Raw genomic sequence first — 17,682 nt, 5'->3', positions numbered from 1 at the left:
TCGTTTCTCTCAACAATCCAGACAAATCCCTCCACTATTATTACTACGGTAGTAGTTCGTATGAATGGAATTAATTTGAATTCCTGGCTCCTTTTTTTTTTTTTTTCCCGATGCTAATTGTTGATATCTACAAATGCAGGTCATGTGTGGTGATGCACGTGATCTCTTAGGGCTGATAAGCTGGAAGGCACGAAACATGGAGGGGTTATTCCTCTACTCCATACAGAATACTCTGTAATGTCTTGAGTTGTTATGAATGATGTCTCTGAGTCGAGACCAGCGGTCGAGAGACAACAAAACTGAATCATGTTTTGTCGACCTCCTCCATAGATGACATGTCAAATTCTTGTCACCTCCAACAACGGCGTACCGTATACGTATCGCTTTTCCATCGCGCGGCTTGATTTTCCATAATTTCCAACATATCATCCTAATCCTCACCAACTATTGCCCTAGAATTGTGCGGAATCACCAGTAAACATCCATTCCAAGAAACCATAGCAGCCCAAAGCCAAGCAGAACGATGGTTATCTCCTTTGGTTCCTCCCCGAGGTCTCCGGCATCCGATTTCACATATTACCGAATGCGGTGATTATGATGTCGCGCCAGGCCATTCTGCCGCGTTTTGCCGCCTGAAATCCCCCGTTGGCCGAAGCCAAAAAAGTTCCTCCGCTCAGGTTTGCAACACCATGAGAGTTATTTGTGTTTATCATCTCGCTCAGTTGTGATTAGAAGTCTCAATCGACGGTTCCCTGTCTTATTTACTCCCTGTAGTATCTTCAAATCTCGTTTCCCCCATTCTCTATCTACCCTCGGCAAAAGCGCTGCTCTCGTTATGGCGCCCCCGCGCCAACGAGTCCACGACGACTCTCGATCAGAAGCCTCCAGCACGACTACAAAGGAGCTCAAGACGGGCGGAGCTAAGGGAAGGAAAGCAGCGAATGGTGGGGTCGCAGCAGCGGCGTTGTCTTCTCGTGAAGCAAAAGTCGCTGCCAATTCTGCCAATGTTACCAGCGCCCCCGCTGCACAAGCAGAGTCGGCGGACAGTTTGCCCAGAGTATGTTGTTTAACAAATCAAAATTGCTTCCTCTTCTGTTCTATTCTTTTGCTACGATATGATTTTATGTAGTATCCACCGAAAAAAAAATTATACTGACTAATTCATCTCTCAGATCACCTGGTCCGAAATGCCTCTCGAATTCCTCCACTCCTACCGACACGCCTACAAGTTGACATCACCCAGCGCCTTCTCTAGCGAATATGCCCACAATCTTCTCTCGCGAGGGATTGGTCTCCGATCGCCCACAGCTATTGCCGCTCAACGAGCCCATCTCTCCAAACAAGAGCCCTCCCAAAAGACCAACGGCTCCTCTTCCTCCGCTCAGAGACACTCCCTGAACCACAAAACCAACACTCCCAATGGCATCAGTGGAAGCACTCACGCTCGCTCGAAGAAATCAAGCGTCATGAATGGAAAACCCGCATTGAATCACATCATTGGTCAAGACAGGGTGGGCAAGAAAGAGCTCGCTACCGCAGTGCGCAAGCATTTTAACAGCGCCGGTCTTATGGAACAAGAAGCGATCGCACGATTTCTTTACAAGGTCCGCGAGGAAGGTCGAGGACGACATTTCCGTTTGAAATTCCAGCCATGATTTTACAACTTGGAAGGAATTTTGACCCAACTCGTCTCTCTCTCTCTCTCTCTCTCTCTCTCTCTCTCTCTCTCTCTATCTCTGCCTACCTGTATCTCTGCGCGTGCACTTTTGGCTGGTTGGAGTTTCCACGTCTTGTACAAGATATTGCTGTTGATAGGAGGATTCATTTTTTTCCCATGTCCCCCTTTCTTTCTCATGATACCCATTGGCGCTGGATACCTGTTTTATTCTCTTCTCTTCTCACGACCGGTTTTTCTTTTCTTTTTCTTTTTCTTTTTAGGGAGCTTAGCCGCATACATCATTCTCGCCTCAACTCACCTACCTAATCTTGTGAATCTGTATCGGAGTTGATCTATTAGCTTTCTTTTCTTCTTCTCCCAGTCTGGGGGTTGCATTAGTACGCATGCATGTGTATTTTATTTTATTTCTCGGAAGAAGAATTTCCCCAACACGAATACAATCACTCTCGCAACCACAGTCTCCACCAACTAACCATCTCGTTGTTTAGGCTTAAATCGAATACCACTCGTAGATTAGAAGGGGGTAGCTTAGTATTTCGTAGCTGGGAGCAGGAGTGGCTTTCTATATATATATCTATCTATCTATCTATCTATCTATCTATCTATCTTTCGTGTAGATGTATACTCCGTACGGAGTAGATGTAAACTAATCTTCCAGGGACAGGGTAACAGGGGTTATATTCGTTACCTAAGTTATGCATGTACTATACATACATACATACATACATACATACATTTGAATGAACACCAAACAAGGTGGACTTTGTTACTGGGTTCATCCTAGCACTACTAGTAGTATTACTATAGTACCTATTGAGGTATTATATACTACGATTGGACCCGTGGAACAGACACAAAGAGTACCCTATATATACCTACCTACCTGTGGAGTGAATAATCATATAGTTATATGAAGTAAAATACTGCGGGAGAAAGCTAGCAAAAATAAGAACCTGGAAAAAAAAAATGTAGCATTAAGGATAACAATACCAAAATGGAAACAAGATATGCTAAATAAATAGATAGATAAAAAACGGTAGAGATTTCGAGATGGGGGGGGGGGGGGGGGGGGGGGGATAGGAATGGAGCAGAGCAGGGGAGAGCAAAAGCAAAGGCCAAGGCAAAGCATTAACCATAAAATATAACAGGTAGAAAATGGGGGTAAACATAGTAGAAAACGCCTCAATGCAAAACTGGTTTGACCTATCCGTACGAACGTAGAATGTAAATCTATCATCATAACTCTTTCATGGCCCATGAAGCCGGGGGCCCGGGCCGGGGAACGAAGGAGAAAATAAAAATTCGAAGTAAAATTAACTGAAATTGGACGAAGTGGATTTGTAGTCTTTTATTATCTTCTCCCTCTCTCTCTCCCTTTCTTTATTTCCAGGCGTTTAGACCGGCCCAGGGATCAGTGGAAGACGAGGCAGATGGAGGCTGGCCAGCCTGGGGTGAGGTGTGTGACTGCGACTGTGCCTTGTGGTGCTGGATTGTACCGTATGGCCTGGCCTGAGCGTATCCACCGGGCCCTGAGGGGAATGGGCCTGTGGAAGGGGCGTAAGTGGTTTGCTGGGGGCGGGGAGGAGGGGGAGGGGGAACGTAGCCTTGCGGCATATACTGGGTTGAAGGCACGGGTGGAGTAGGAGTAGTGTAGAAGGGAGTAGGGGTTGCTGAGTAGAACTGGCCGGGGGGAGGGGACATGGATGAGGCAGGGATCGGGTATGCCATGGGATTGTAGCCCTCAGAGAGTGGCGCTGCAGCGCCTTGATGGTAGCTCTGCGACTGAAGATAGGACACCCCTGTCCCAGGGGACATGTATTGGCCGTAAGGAGCTGGGGAATGGGAAATTGGAGTACCATGTTGCTGTGAAATAGCTGGTGGGAAGGCCGGGGACATCTTAGGCGGAGCAATACCTGGGGTTGGGTAGCTCGGGGTCTTGACTGGCGGGGGAGGAGACTTGGCTTGGGCGGGACCGGTAGCTGCCGAGGAAGACGAGATCGAAGCCGGCTTGGGCTCCGTAGAAAGGCGCTCCATCAGCTGTCTCAGTTTTTCTCGCTCGCGTTCCTCGTGGTCGGATGCTCCAGTTGCCTTCTCCCGCTCAATCTGACCTAACAAGTGCGCGCCTTCTGACCGGCGGTTGTTGATGAAGGTGTCCACATTTTTCCTCAGGCTATCCACTGTTTCACCCATGTCGGTGTAAAATGTCTGTGCTTGTGTAGTACCTGATCGTAGGTTGTTGAAGGAGTCGTAGATCTTTTTATACCTAGCCATTACAGAATTGCGTTGACGAGTTATCGTTTCGTACTTGGATTGTTCAGCCCTCACTCGCTTGTCCTGGAGTAGATCTCCGTAGGTTTTGGTAAGCTCTTTCATCAACGCAGTTTGCTTATGGTTGGCTTGAAGTAAGCGATTTTGATGCGGACGGAATTTTTCCAATTCTGCCTCGAAGAGTTGACTTTCTTGTCCGGTGAGGGATTTCTTGTTGAGAATCAAGACGTTTGAGATGTCATCAGTGTGCACCTACAACACCAACATTAGCTTTCAATATGGGGGAAGATAGACCGTCCTCGTAGAAAGAGTAAGGTATATACCTTTTCCTTCAAGTCCTTCAAAACCTGCGCTCGCTCCCGTTTGACCAGGTTTAATTTCTTCAGAATAGACTCTACTCGGGCAATTTGTTCCGCCACAGATGGCGCCCCATCATCATAAACATCGTCCAGTAGGCTGCCCTCGACTATCGAGGAGTAAGGGCTAGCAACGCCATTCTTGCCTTTGCCCTGCTTTGATCCAGCTTTGATCATAGCCCTTTGGAAGAGAACATCTGCCTCTTCTGTTTCACCAGCGGATCGCATCTCGTCAAAGTCCGACTCGTACTGACGGAGACTGGCAAGAAGCTGAGAATCGCTAGCACTTGCTTCGTGAATCGTGTCCCGGTACGTCCGAATATCACCACGAAGTGTTGTGTTTAGTCGAGCGCTAGGCTGTTGGCCCCAGTCGGCTCCGTACTTGGAGCGCATCTTTTCGCACACGCTCTCCTCCAGGTCTAGCTGTTTCGAACACTGATCCAGCTGCGCCAACACCTGTGACTTGCGATCCTGTAGGCCATCAAAGGCTTTGCTAAAGGAATCATGGCCTGCTAGCTCTTGACACCATCGCTGGAACTCTTCATCCACAGTCATCTCTTGGTCCATGCCCCCTTTCAGGATGTTTAGGCTGCCAGGAAGCTTGAAGTAATCCAAACTCGCTGCCATTTCCCCATTCGCAGTCTCAACTTTTTCTGTTTCTGCTCGGATCAACTTGGCCTTCTCTTCGTCGTATAGACTCGCAGTTTCCGTTACTGACATTGGAACAAGTTTCTGGAAGATATCCGGACCAATAATTCGCTGGATATCTTGCCCCTGGTAGAGCTCACTAACAGGGATCGCCTTCGCTGCGGGTAGCTTTGACACTGCAGATAATCCTGCTTCGCTTGGGACGGGCTGGTGATAAATGAAATCATTGTCCTTGATGAAAGTCGCGAGCCGGGACTGCACATTGGCCAGGTGGAATTTGATAATATCTACCAGATTGGGGCCAGCTTCTGAACTCAGATTTGTATTCGGAGAGACCGACGAGGGGAACGATTTCGCCCAGCTCAGCGCGGTTGCAGAGCTCTTCTCCGCTAACTGGAGCCTCGCAACGGCCACTCCGTGCGAACCGGTCTCACAGTCAGCTAAGGCCTGGTAGTAAGATGCCACAGAGCCCATGTGTGCCGACTTGGCTTGCAAAATAATGGCCCATGACTTATCGAAGACTCCCTTTGCATGCTCTAATGTGCCCTCGACACCCTGAGCGTAGAGGTAGGAGGCCTGACTAGCGAGTTTCGCAAGGAAACCGGGCTTCTTGTTATCCATTACTTGCTTCTCGAGAAATACCTCTTGCCCTTGGGCAAGTGTAATGTTGATGAGAGTCTTAACGGTTTCGCGGTTGAGGTCGGTCGACGGGGCATGGAGGAAGTTCTCATTGATGTAGGTGAACATTCCGGCAGAGGCCTGGAAGGAGTGATAGGCGGTCTTGAGACCAGTATCCTCTGCACGGTTCTGATTCGCTGCATGGCACGAAAGCACCGCGGAGATGTTGAAAATAATCGAGGCTTTCTCGAAGGCAAGGGAATATTGGGCAGTCGGTTTGTGTGTGAAGGCATCGTACCTGCGGATAGGCAACATCGAAAGGTTAGCCGGCCTGGGGGGTTCAGACAGCCGGGGAGAGCCGTGTTGACGGGGATCATAATCATCAGGGTCATTACCAAGTGAAAGAGATTTTGATATGGTTCTCGTCGACAGGGAATCTCAAATCCAGCAGCTCCAGCTGCCCGTAGTACCGGTACAGCAGGTCGCGCCCTGTCGCACTGTCCTTGCCAGCGCCCCTCATATCCTGGCGCAAACGGTTGAGAGTGGCGCATTCTTGACCATAGCGTTCGGGATCTTCACCATAGCTCTGACGGATGTAGTCCTTGAGAGGTTGAATCCAATCGATTTCGTTGGTTTGCTTGAGGGGGCATGATATCATAGGCGACTGAACCATCTTGCCGTGGAGGAGCGGGGAGCTCCCATCTACCGTTGGAGGGGAGGCTGGGGTGGTGAAGGAAGCGAAAAAGAGAGGAATATTAGAAGTACTGTTCACAGAAAGCAAAAGGATAGAGCCACGGAAAGGAGAAGCGGCAAGGAGAGGGAGATGGAAGAAGGGACGGATGATTGTGGGGTAGAAAGAAGCGGATGTGATGATATTCAGCGGCGGAAATTGCAGTGGTTGGAGTCGAGCTGATTCGATAGCGGCGGATGTGATGAAATGTCAGCCAAGCAGCGAACATTTGATTCGATCTTATTAGCGGGTGATTCTAAGAGGGTCCTTGAATATTGCCGTTGAGTTTAACTATTCGCGGGAAAGAAAGTAGAAGTAGAGATGTTTTTGCGGACTCTAATGTAAATACAAAATACCTAAATATACAGACAGCTCTATATCGACTTGTCCCTAAAATACCAGGGTCGAAGAAAAGAATTGGATACAGCAAAATGATCCCCCAACATGCAGAACAAAAAAAAATGTGATATATCACCAATAAAAGAAGAAGATAAACCGTCCCCGATCTCGCCGGCGCTATGATTGATATATTCCCAAATAAATGAAAGAAAGCGGTCCAGAGGTATGGAATCTCCAGGATAGGTTTCAATTGGTGGTTTATTTATCCTTGTCGCTAGTCGTGTCCTTGGAGTCGCTTTTGCCTGAACTTTCGTTCGACTTTTCGGACTCGCAGGGCTTCTTGTGATTCATGAGCTTGTGCCAGGCGGACTTGAGGAACCCGTCGTTCTGCGAAGCGTCTCCTCCGGAAGAAGCATCGGATGATGGAGGAGTACTGCGATCGTTAGCCGATCGGCTGGGAAATAATATTTATGCAGGGGTGAGCAGTCACTTACCCGTCCTTTGGAATGTCCATGATCCGTCGGGCTGTCTTGTCCCCCATTTCGTCTGCGAGAACCTCGAGAATGGTGCGCTGGTTGCCGGTCAAGTACTTGGGCATCTGGACCTTGAACTCGACCTTCAGGTCACCGGTAGGAGCGAACGCTCGCGACCGGCCACCGAGTTTCTTCATGCCCATACCGGACAGTGTGATTCTGTCCCCAGTCCCAGTTCCGGTGGAGACCTTGACCTTCACTTGCCCATCCAGTGTCGGAACGGTCACTTCACCACCAAGGAGAGCGGTAGTCAGCGGGATTGATGCAGTGTAGAGGATGTCCGATCCGGAGCGACTGAAACGTTCATCCGGAGCGACTCGGATAGATACAAAAAGATCACCGCGCTGCGTCCGCGACCCAGGTGCAGCTGAAGTCCCTGTGGGAGGAGCATCACCTTCCCCGGCAATTCGCAGGCGCATACCGTCTTCAACGCCGCCGGGGATGTCGACCCGGACGGTTTTTCGATCGCGAGTAACTCCATTACCGTGGCAGGAACCACATTCGGATCCTCGAGGGACAATCTGACCCGCTCCGCCACAGGCATCACAAGTAGCCGCGACCTGGAAGCCTCCCTGCATGAAGTGTACCCTGGTTCCCGAACCATTGCACTGACGGCATTGAGACCGTTTTGCGCCCTTTTTCAGACCGTCACCCTTACATGTACCGCATTCCATCAGCGGCGTGATGACGATGTCTTGCGATGTACCCTTGGCCGCTTCCATGAACGAGATGTTGGTCTGGACTTCAATATCTTCACCGACCAGAATCTCTTGGAACGGGCTTCGCTTGCCACGACCAGCTCGACGAGCACCACCGGCAAAGGCACCGAAAAGATCTTCGAAATTGATATCCGCTCCAAAACCACCCGGGAAACCTCCGCCAAACCCGTGGAAGCCACCGGCACCTGCGAACGGATTGCCTCCGGCAGCGGCATTGGGATCAAAGCCGCCGTTTTGGTCAAAGGCAGCCGACCCAAATCGATCATATGTCTCTCGCTTCTTCGCATCGGATAGCAACTCGTACGCCGACTGAGCCTCGGCGAATTTCTCTTTGGCGCCTGGATCTTTGTTGGTATCCGGATGGTATTTCTTTGCCATTCCATAGTAGGCCTTTTTAATATCGCCGGCGGAGGCGCCCTTATCTACCCCTAGGACTCTGTATGGGTCAGGGACGGCGGCGAGGGAATTCGTTGTGTGGAAGCTCTATAACCGGAGACAAATGTTAGTTATAGCCATAGCCTGCCAAACCTCTTCCGGGAATATCTACGTACCCTAGAGGGAACATATCCAAGGGACTTCTTTGCACAGGCGCCTTCCTGCGGACGCTTGACGGGGTGCTGAAGTATGGAAACATGGTATTGTCGCGGCGAAGAGGACGATCGAACATTGGCAGCTGGACCCTGTTGAGAGTATCGCTGCGAGGTCCGCAGTAGACGGGCGGGCAAAGCCGCAGCCTTGGGCATGGCAGCGGAAGCAGGGTTCATTGTGAGAGATAGGATACCAAGGAAATCAACGGAGTCAGTTGAGCAAAGAGTAAAATACCCATTCCACTCCTGATTTTCTGTAGCTTTCCCTGGGCCGAATTCGACTGGAGAGAGATCGAAGCTTCTCAGCGTTTCGACTGGACGAAGAAGTTTCCCGGTCGGAGAAATGATAAGCCGGTGGAAATGACGATGAAACTGCTTGCTTCGGTAATCCATCACCTGAGATCTCTCCATCCTTTCTCCTCGTCCATTGTCTCCTCTTGTTCGCCCTTCTCGGCTTATTTCGTGCTTTCCTGTTCCTCTGTGCACTATTCTCTCCCCTTCTCTGCTCCCCCTTACTCTTTTCCCCACCTCCTCAGTCGCCATATACCCATAGGAGCATGCTCCGCGGCCAGACCCTCCCCTGGAGGGCCGCGCTCCAGACACCGCGTCCTTTCATCCTTCGGCCTCTACTTGCCTCTTCTAGGTATAATGTCACTGCTCGATCGATTATAGGCTCGTCGCGCCTCTCCCGCACGCTTCCGTCCCCCCCTCGCACCTTCTCCTCGAGTGCCCTCCGACGCAAAGAAAAAACCCCGCCAGGTGACGAGAAGGACGACACGAACCAGAAAGAGAAAAAGGATGATGGAGGAGATAAGGATGCTGAGCGCAGCTCGGAGGCTCGACGTAAAGTGACCGACTCGTCTGGAAAGCATGGCTCATCTTCGGAGCCCGGAGCTCCGACATCGGGATTTACACGGCGGCGAGACAAGTTGGCAGATAAAGAGCAACGCAGTGTCGAGGAAGACGGAAAGAAGGACAGCAGTGCTGCTGAAGGGAAGAGCACCTCTTCAGAGGGACCGTCCCCTATCCCTGTGAGCGGTGGCTCGTCTGATTCTAAACCTAGCAGCTCTAACAATGGCGGTGATGATGGTGGAAAGAAGGGCAAGAAAGGTTCAAATGAGAAGGCTCTACAAAAACCGTCAGTCCCTGAGGTCTACCCTCAGGTGATGGCTATTCCTATTGCCAAAAGACCGCTTTTCCCGGGGTTTTACAAAGCTATTACCATTCGGGACCCTAACGTTGCTACGGCCATTCAAGACATGATGAAGCGTGGACAGCCATATGTAGGAGCTTTTCTGTTCAAGGATGAAAATGCAGACGGTGATGTGATCGAGAATATTGATGATGTCTACGACGTTGGCGTGTTTGCCCAGATCACTGCCGCATATCCTCTGAGGGGAGAGACGAGCGGTGTAACGGCTGTTCTTTACCCCCATCGTCGAATTAAGATTTCCTCTTTGCTTCCACCTAGCGATTCCTCGAAATCTGGTACAGCAGAGGACAAGACCATAGAAAAGAAGGGGGATGTTGTCGCCAGCTTTGAAGAGAACACCACGGACCTTACCCCCAAAGACCACTACGAACCTACTTCTTTCCTCCGAAAGTATCCGGTTAGCTTGGTCAACGTTGAGAATCTGACAGAGGAACCGTTTGACAAGAAGAGCGCCATAATCCGGGCCGTGACAAGCGAGATTGTCAACGTCTGCAAGGAGATCGCCAGCTTGAACCCGCTTTTCCGCGACCAAATCTCCGCCTTCTATACCGATCAGTTCCCGGGAAACTTGAGTGATGAACCCGCTAAATTGGCCGACTTTGCTGCTGCTGTTTCTGCCGGCGAGCTCAACGAAATGCAGGAAGTGCTTGAGCTTATGAATATCGAAGAGCGACTTCCCAAGGCGTTGGTTGTGTTGAAGAAGGAGCTAATGAACGCGCAGCTTCAATCCAAGATTTCGAAGGATGTAGAAGCCAAGATTCAAAAGCGGCAGCGCGAGTACTGGTTGATGGAACAAATGAAGGGGATTAAACGGGAGTTGGGTATTGAGTCAGACGGCAAGGACAAGCTAGTGGAGAAGTTTAAGGAGAAGGCCGAGAAGCTTGCGATGCCTGAAGCAGTGAAGAAGGTATTTGATGAGGAAATCAACAAGTTGGCACACCTCGAGCCCGCAGCCTCCGAGTTTAATGTCACCCGCAACTACCTGGACTGGCTGACCCAGATCCCCTGGGGCCAGAAGAGTGTGGAAAATTTTGGAATCCAGCACGCTACCAGTGTTCTGAATGAGGATCACTATGGTTTGAAGGACGTCAAAGATCGTATTTTGGAGTTCATCGCTGTGGGGAAATTGCGGGGTACCGTGGAAGGAAAGATTATTTGCCTTGTCGGACCCCCGGGTGTTGGTAAGACAAGTATTGGAAAGTCCATCGCTCGCGCACTCAATCGCCAGTACTACCGGTTTTCCGTGGGTGGATTGACGGACGTTGCAGAGATTAAGGGACACCGCAGAACCTATGTCGGAGCCTTGCCTGGACGTATTATTCAAGCGCTTAAGAAATGCCAGACAGAAAATCCTTTGATCTTGATCGACGAAGTGGACAAGATTGGTCGTGGCCACCAAGGAGATCCCTCGTCGGCGCTGCTGGAACTTCTTGATCCCGAACAGAATTCTTCATTTTTGGACCACTATATGGATGTCCCCGTCGACCTGTCGAAGGTTCTGTTTGTCTGTACCGCCAACGTGACTGATACGATACCCCGACCATTGTTGGATAGAATGGAGCTCATCGAACTTTCTGGTTATGTCGCGGATGAGAAGATGGCTATTGCTCAGCGGTATCTAGCTCCCGCCGCCAGGGAGCTCACCGGCCTCAAGGATGTTGATGTTAACCTGACCGAGGAAGCTATTGAAGAGCTCATTAAGTCGTACTGCCGTGAGAGCGGTGTACGAAATCTAAAGAAGCAGATTGAGAAGGTCTACCGGAAGGCTGCTTTCAAGATCGTTCAGGATCTCGGAGAGGATGTGCTTGGAGAAGACAAAGCCCTCACCGCTGAGGGCAAGGCTGCGCAAGAAGAGGCGAAGGAATCGGAGACCTCAGAGTCTTCTACTGAGGCAGAAAAGGCAACAACCGAAACTCCTCGGGTGGCACTCAAGGTCCCTGAGAGTGTTCATCTGAGCATCAACAAGGATAGTTTGACTGACTATGTTGGACCTCCAATCTTCACTGCGGACCGGTTATACGACATCTTCCCCCCTGGTGTTACCATGGGCCTTGCTTGGACTAGCATGGGCGGCGCGGCTCTCTACGTCGAGTCTATCTTGGAGAACGCGTTGACACCTCAATCTCGACCAGGACTTGAGATTACCGGTAACCTGCAAAACGTAATGAAAGAGTCCACTCAGATTGCGTATTCTTTTGTAAAGTCGGTTATGGCCAAGCAATTCCCCGAGAACCGATTCTTCGAAAAGGCAAGATTGCATATGCATTGTCCCGAAGGGGCTGTCCCGAAAGATGGTATGTTTTCTTTTTTTCCCTCTTCCATATGGAACAAGAGAGAAAAGAGCTAACTAACTGAAACAGGTCCCTCTGCCGGTATCACCATGGCTACATCTCTGCTGTCCTTAGCATTGAACCACCCTCTGGATCCCACAATTGCCATGACGGGAGAATTGACCGTTACGGGTAAGGTCCTGCGCATCGGAGGCCTCCGAGAGAAGACGGTTGCTGCACGCCGCGCTGGTGCCAAGAGGATTATCTTCCCAGCAGACAACATGTCTGACTGGCTGGAGTTGCCTAAGGTGAGTCACTATCCACATCCCATTCCCACAGGGACTTCCTGAGTTGACGATTGCTGTAGAACATCAAAGAAGGCATTGAAGGCCATGCAGTGAGCTGGTACTCTGAGGTGTTCGACATCCTCTTTGCCGATCTCGATAAGGAAGCCGCCAACCATATCTGGCAGAAGCAGCTCTCGGAGAAGCCCCAGAAGAAGAAGTCCAATGACGTGGAAGAGGACGATGACTAACGTCCTCGTTCATTTCGCCTGGTAGATACTTCTGTTGCTATTCAGCCTTGGGGTTAATGGGTTATGCTTTTTCTGGTCACGTACAGGCGTTTCAATGCAGAATGCATGGGCCGGAGTTGCTTTTTGTTTACAACCTTTTTATGTATAATTGTGAAATATTTTCTTTCTTTTTTTTTTTTTTTTTTTTTCATTAGATTTCAATTCTCAATCTTGACGAACCAGGGTTGATCGAAGAACTTGACCACTCCGCTCTGAAAAACTAGGAGGATATGTATGTACGTACGAGGGCGTCTGTACGATTGTTGGCGGTATCTAGGAAGATGTATATATACATAAATACTCAATAAAGGTAGATGACGGTAGACTTGTTATCATTCAACATGGTTCGGGTAGGTATCCCACTCTATCCAGGAATCTCTCGACCCCGTGGGGTAAAAGAAAGAAATCAACTACTATATTATATGCGCTTTACGATACTTAAGTAGCCTCTACATAACTTATAGACTCCTGTAGGAGAGTGATATAGAAACTTGTCTCCCTAATAAGTATGCGAACGTAGACTACTACCCTAAGTATAAGTATTTGTTGGTTATGGTTGGTTTGATAAGAATGTGTCTGAAGATGTATGTACTACATATAAAATAAGACCTGACTATAGTACAGTACTCAGTATACAACTAGTATATACTACCTAGGTACTAGATATATTACGACTACTACTACTACTACTACTACTATGGTAGTACCTGGTATGTAAGAAAGCAAGGAAGGCTGGATGATTCCCCACAGACACTATGATTGGTCGCACTGTTTATGTCTGGGAGCATCACTTTGAAAGTATATCATCTCTCTGATGTGTTGTGGAAGTGTCGGTGTCGAGGACGCGGCGGTTAAGAGAAATGTGTGATTCCTCCAGGACCACGAAGGGATTCGAACAACGCATGGCTCAGGGGAAAAGGAGGGCTTCGAGAAGGAATCCGGGCTATGCATGTGGTGGGATGGAAAGAGTTTGTTGGCATACTATTCTCTAGGTAGGTGTTCTGTATAGTCTGTATATTGTAGCAGTGTAGGATGAGAGTAAACAAGTAGGTACATCTTCAATCAAGTGGTTACAGAGATATATACAGAGTAGATATATATATATATATATATATGTAGATAGAGAGATAGAGAGATACTCCGTATATAAGTATAATATAAGTATAGTTAGTTGTAACTAGATCTATTTGAAGATACCGAAGATGAGATCAGGCACTATCAGGCCGCCATGCATTCATTCCCTGATGAACGAAAAGAAAGAGAATAAAAGCTGTTTTTATTTAATCTTTGCCTGAAATTTGGAATTTGGGATTCGATTTTTGTGCGTTCGCTTCTTGTACTCTTTATACTTGCTCTGTATAGTACAGAATTCTTGACAATTTGATATCCAAGTAGATTCTTCTATTCCGACCTAGGTACTCTAGCTGATGTACTCTTCCTTGTTCCTTTCCTTTCTTATTTCTTTCATCAATCCCTTTTTGATTCTCATTTTGCCATTTTACCTGTTTTATTATCCCCTTTGACAGGCTGACGGTGTGTGACCTGTGATGACTCTGAACCTGAGTTTCATAACGACAGCGACAGCGACAACGACAACGACATCGACAACAACTTAACCCTCCTCCTTCACCGACTCTCAACCTCGTCGGTCTGTCAAGATCCATTATCCATTAATTTGCCTGCTATTGATTCGACTGCTGTTTTTATTTTTATTTTTAGTTTTATTTTTTTCCGTCTTGTTTACGTTTTTGTCTGGCGTTTCCTCCTCCTGTTCCTCGTTTGCTCTTCTGTAGTAGGGGGTGTACTTGGTTTCTTTCCCCTTCTTCTTCTTCTCTCCTTATTTCGATTTCCTATCTAGTTTTATTTTTATTTTTATTTTATTTTATTTTTCTTTTCTTTTCGTCCTTAGTCAGATCCGATTTTTTCCCTCTGAAACTCACTACTCCTACAATATCCAGTCATATCTTCGCGGCCCATCAGAAATTCCGCTGCATTTCTTATGGCCTTCGCCCTCCCAGCCCCCTCAACTCGTCAAGAAGAAGTCGCTGTCGTCCGTCTTCCTCGCCTCACTTCCAATTTCTTGACCTCCCGGGTCCTGCTGGATGGCCATCTCCATCGCTGACAGTTCCTGTAGCCCGACCAGCTCGTTGGGTCTGTTGCTGGACCCGGAAAAGCTCGACCCGCCGCGGCCAAAGCAGAGCATGTGGCATCGCCTTGGTCTCCGGAAATGGCTGGGCCGTGATGATCGAGATTTTTCGTCCAGGTCCCCCACCAGTAGTGGTGACTCGTCCCCCACGGGAAATCATCGGTCCAAGCGGAACAATAGCCACAGCCATAGCAACGGGAGTGGGAAGGATAGTACTAGTCATACTCATGATCTCAACCGCAACAGCACTCCCCCCGACCACAACCCCAGCAACCACTCCAAATCCCACGATAACCTCACGCGTCGACTCTCGCGAAAGGTAGGCGTTAGTCTACCTCGATCCGCCACCTTCAAAAGACAGAATTCCGAGCGTCGAGACCGTCTGTCCCCTATTGACAATGAGCCCAGACGGGCCGTCTCCGCCGACCGTCGTACCTTGAGTGCGCAGCGGACCAGGTCCCCACAGCCCGTCGTGGACCCCAGATTGTCCGCTCCCGAGGTTCACTGGCGCGTCGACCCTGACGCATCCACGGTTGACGACCTCCCGGAGACGAATGAGGAGCCCATGCAAGATAACGAGATCCCCTCCGAATGGAACCCATACCCCCATGTGACGGACGTTCCCGAAGAGCCCCCCGCGGACATTCTCGACATGGAGTTGGAGAAACGGTGGATTTTGAACTTGAGCATGCACTTCCGCGACCGCTCGGAACGAGAAAAATTTTTCGTCACTTATGCGGAAGCGCCCAACCGATGGCGCCGGGTGACCATCTCCTGCGATTACCGCGACGCCCCGCCCGATTCATTAGAGCACGATCTGAAGGAATTACGCTACCAGCGAGACAAGTGTGCTCGAATCTACGAGTCCATCCGCGAGTCGCTCCCCGACATCCAATTTTACGATACCGTGACCAACCTGAAGCTCGAGACCCGCGATGGCCGTCTGCATGTGCACGTTACCGAAGACGTGAACGAAATCATCCCCTACCCGCCAATTTCTTGTATTGGACACTTGCCCGAAGCCCGTTTGATTCCTGAACGCCGCCTGCATTTCGAGACGCACTTGTCGGGCTTTGTATATAATGTGAGACTGGATGGCCGGGCCTTTATCAAGAAGGAAATCCCCGGTCCCGATACCGTGGACGAATTCCTCTACGAGATCAACGCGCTGCACGCCCTCTATGGCACCCCCAATGTAATTAGGGTCGAAGGAATTGTGGTTGATGATCGAGAAGAGGTGGTCAAGGGCCTGCTCATTAGCTTTGCCGAGAAAGGGGCGCTGGTGGACATTCTGTATGAGTATCGCGGCACGATTGCTTGGGAACGCCGTGAGCGCTGGGCCAAACAGATTGTGCAAGGTCTCTGTGAGATTCACGAGGCCGGCTACGTCCAAGGTGACTTTACCTTGTCGAATATTGTGGTGGATGCGAATGATGATGCCAAGATCATTGATATCAACCGACGTGGCTGCCCGGTGGGATGGGAGCCTCCGGAGATCGCAGCGAAGATTGAGAGCAACCAGCGAATATCGATGTATATCGGCGTTAAGACGGATCTCTTCCAGCTAGGGATGACGCTATGGGCTCTGGCGATGGAGGAAGACGAACCGGAGCGGCAGCGCCGACCATTTGTGATAGATGAGGATTTCCCTATTCCGGACTATTATCGAAGACTAGTTTCTATCTGCTTGAGTCCCATCCCTCGACACCGCCTCTCTGCCAAGGAGCTGCTGACCTTTTTTCCTCGCGTGATGTCAATGGTTGAACAACCTCCCCGAGTGCAGCCAACACACACAAGTCTCGGGGTAGGGCTACATAACGGCGCTCTGCCGTGGTATGATGCTCGTACAGCTTTTATGTACCCACGAGGAAGACCTGTGACTAGTTTCGGGCACAACCCATATCTGCCACGAAATGGAGAGACACAATCGCCACAAAACTACAACGACTTCGAGCAGATACCTCCTTCTCCAGGAACGGAGCCGGTGACGATTTCTCCAGAGAGCGAACCGCCGACCAACACGGATGAGATCTGGGAATGTGCACCCGCGCCTACCCTGTCAAACGGTGCACACAGGGAAGAGATTATGCATTCTGAGACTTTACCGCCTACCCAGCAACCTCAGGACAGTGGGATACCCGTTGAAGCGTCTGGCTCTGCGTTCCCGCTCCCAGCCACGCCAGAAGACCCCCAAGGACCCCCCGAGGACACGACTCAGGAATATGAGGAGAACGGTATTGACCTGGACGCTAGTGTTGACACCCGTTATCGTGATTCGTCAACGGTCCCAACGGCGGACCTACTACCATTCAACGCGGATTCCCTACCTGATGAGCTTGCTGGTGTTGGTGGACATCCCGCCTGCTATCTGAGGCCTCCTTCCAGCAATCACCTAGTCATCGATCCGGCTCGCGGCCAGGATTCCCCAGAGTCATCTGTACCAACCCAATCTACCTATAATTATCCCGTACTCGACCTCGGCCATGCCGTGATTCAAGACCAGGATTGGACTAGACAGGCACCATCCGGATCTATGTCTTCTCTACTGCAATCCGTGCTACCTATTAATCCGGCCGCCACTCTATCAGACCAGAAAATACTGGATACCACGGTGGATAGCCTGATACCGTTAAGTATTCACTCATCGCTAGGATATCGTCGTCCTGCCCTACAGGAACACACCCCATATCTTAACGATTCTCACTTACCCATCAACCCGGCGTTTACGGACAACGCCTTGACATCCATATGACCTGGAATACTCTGACCTGACATTTACGACACCACTTCCTAGTTTGATACCAATAATTGCTCTATATTCGTTTGGCATAGGGACTTCCCTTGGCCCTTGACAACGCGCAAATTTTGCGCTGTACAGTTACTATCTCGACGTTGCTTCAGTACAAGGTAGCAGGATATGATGGCGAACATTGGCGTTAGATTGATTTTTTTTTTTTTTTTTTTTTTTCTTATTGGGATCTCTTTTTCTTTGCTTTTATTTTT

General features: G+C 49.6%; 4 protein-coding genes across 4 annotated transcripts; 3 read left to right on the top strand and 1 right to left on the bottom strand.

Moving 5' to 3' along the window:
* Positions 1 to 488: 488 nt before the first annotated feature.
* Positions 489 to 1,860, top strand: P175DRAFT_0301442 (histone deacetylase complex subunit SAP30 Sin3-binding domain-containing protein). Its single transcript, XM_040892815.1, has 3 exons — positions 489 to 677; positions 736 to 1,057; positions 1,173 to 1,860. Exons 2-3 carry the CDS (start codon positions 836 to 838, stop codon positions 1,653 to 1,655), a joined length of 705 nt encoding a protein of 234 aa, XP_040750823.1. The 5' UTR covers positions 489 to 677; positions 736 to 835; the 3' UTR covers positions 1,656 to 1,860.
* An 888-nt stretch (positions 1,861 to 2,748) lies between these two features.
* Positions 2,749 to 8,752, bottom strand: P175DRAFT_0517705 (uncharacterized protein). The gene is made up of 6 exons (XM_040898997.1): positions 8,441 to 8,752; positions 7,132 to 8,372; positions 6,946 to 7,070; positions 5,964 to 6,270; positions 4,270 to 5,866; positions 2,749 to 4,198 (listed from the first exon to the last, which is right to left on the bottom strand). Exons 1-6 carry the CDS (start codon positions 8,651 to 8,653, stop codon positions 3,059 to 3,061), a joined length of 4,623 nt encoding a protein of 1,540 aa, XP_040750822.1. The 5' UTR covers positions 8,654 to 8,752; the 3' UTR covers positions 2,749 to 3,058.
* A 128-nt stretch (positions 8,753 to 8,880) lies between these two features.
* Positions 8,881 to 12,682, top strand: P175DRAFT_0525004 (endopeptidase La). Its single transcript, XM_040899400.1, has 3 exons — positions 8,881 to 11,983; positions 12,050 to 12,267; positions 12,327 to 12,682. The coding sequence occupies exons 1-3, from the start codon at positions 9,034 to 9,036 to the stop codon at positions 12,492 to 12,494; spliced, it is 3,336 nt and encodes a 1,111-aa protein (XP_040750821.1). The 5' UTR covers positions 8,881 to 9,033; the 3' UTR covers positions 12,495 to 12,682.
* A 1,953-nt stretch (positions 12,683 to 14,635) lies between these two features.
* P175DRAFT_0517703 (uncharacterized protein) lies at positions 14,636 to 17,647 on the top strand (the record flags this gene model as incomplete). Its single annotated transcript, XM_040898996.1, has 2 exons — positions 14,636 to 16,555; positions 16,709 to 17,647. The coding sequence occupies 2 exons, from the start codon at positions 14,636 to 14,638 to the stop codon at positions 17,429 to 17,431; spliced, it is 2,643 nt and encodes an 880-aa protein (XP_040750820.1). The 3' UTR covers positions 17,432 to 17,647.
* Between the last annotated feature and the right edge of the window lie 35 nt (positions 17,648 to 17,682).

Source organism: Aspergillus ochraceoroseus (assembly GCF_002846915.1).
Source record: "Aspergillus ochraceoroseus IBT 24754 chromosome Unknown P175scaffold_6, whole genome shotgun sequence".
In the NCBI taxonomy this organism is placed as follows: domain Eukaryota; kingdom Fungi; phylum Ascomycota; class Eurotiomycetes; order Eurotiales; family Aspergillaceae; genus Aspergillus; species Aspergillus ochraceoroseus.
This window is presented reverse-complemented; position numbering and strand designations above follow the sequence as displayed.

Excerpts from the sequence above, each read along its gene's own strand:
- P175DRAFT_0301442 (XM_040892815.1), top strand. The coding sequence starts at position 836 with ATGGCGCCCCCGCGCCAACGAGTCCACGACGACTCTCGATCAGAAGCC. Across the intron at positions 1,058-1,172 it reads CGGCGGACAGTTTGCCCAGA|ATCACCTGGTCCGAAATGCC; the intron begins GTATGTTGTTTA and ends TTCATCTCTCAG.
- P175DRAFT_0517705 (XM_040898997.1), bottom strand. The coding sequence starts at position 8,653 with ATGAACCCTGCTTCCGCTGCCATGCCCAAGGCTGCGGCTTTGCCCGCC. Across the intron at positions 8,373-8,440 it reads TTGGATATGTTCCCTCTAGG|AGCTTCCACACAACGAATTC; the intron begins GTACGTAGATAT and ends CTCCGGTTATAG. Across the intron at positions 7,071-7,131 it reads ATGGACATTCCAAAGGACGG|TACTCCTCCATCATCCGATG; the intron begins GTAAGTGACTGC and ends TAACGATCGCAG.
- P175DRAFT_0525004 (XM_040899400.1), top strand. The coding sequence starts at position 9,034 with ATGCTCCGCGGCCAGACCCTCCCCTGGAGGGCCGCGCTCCAGACACCG. Across the intron at positions 11,984-12,049 it reads AGGGGCTGTCCCGAAAGATG|GTCCCTCTGCCGGTATCACC; the intron begins GTATGTTTTCTT and ends TAACTGAAACAG. Across the intron at positions 12,268-12,326 it reads ACTGGCTGGAGTTGCCTAAG|AACATCAAAGAAGGCATTGA; the intron begins GTGAGTCACTAT and ends CGATTGCTGTAG.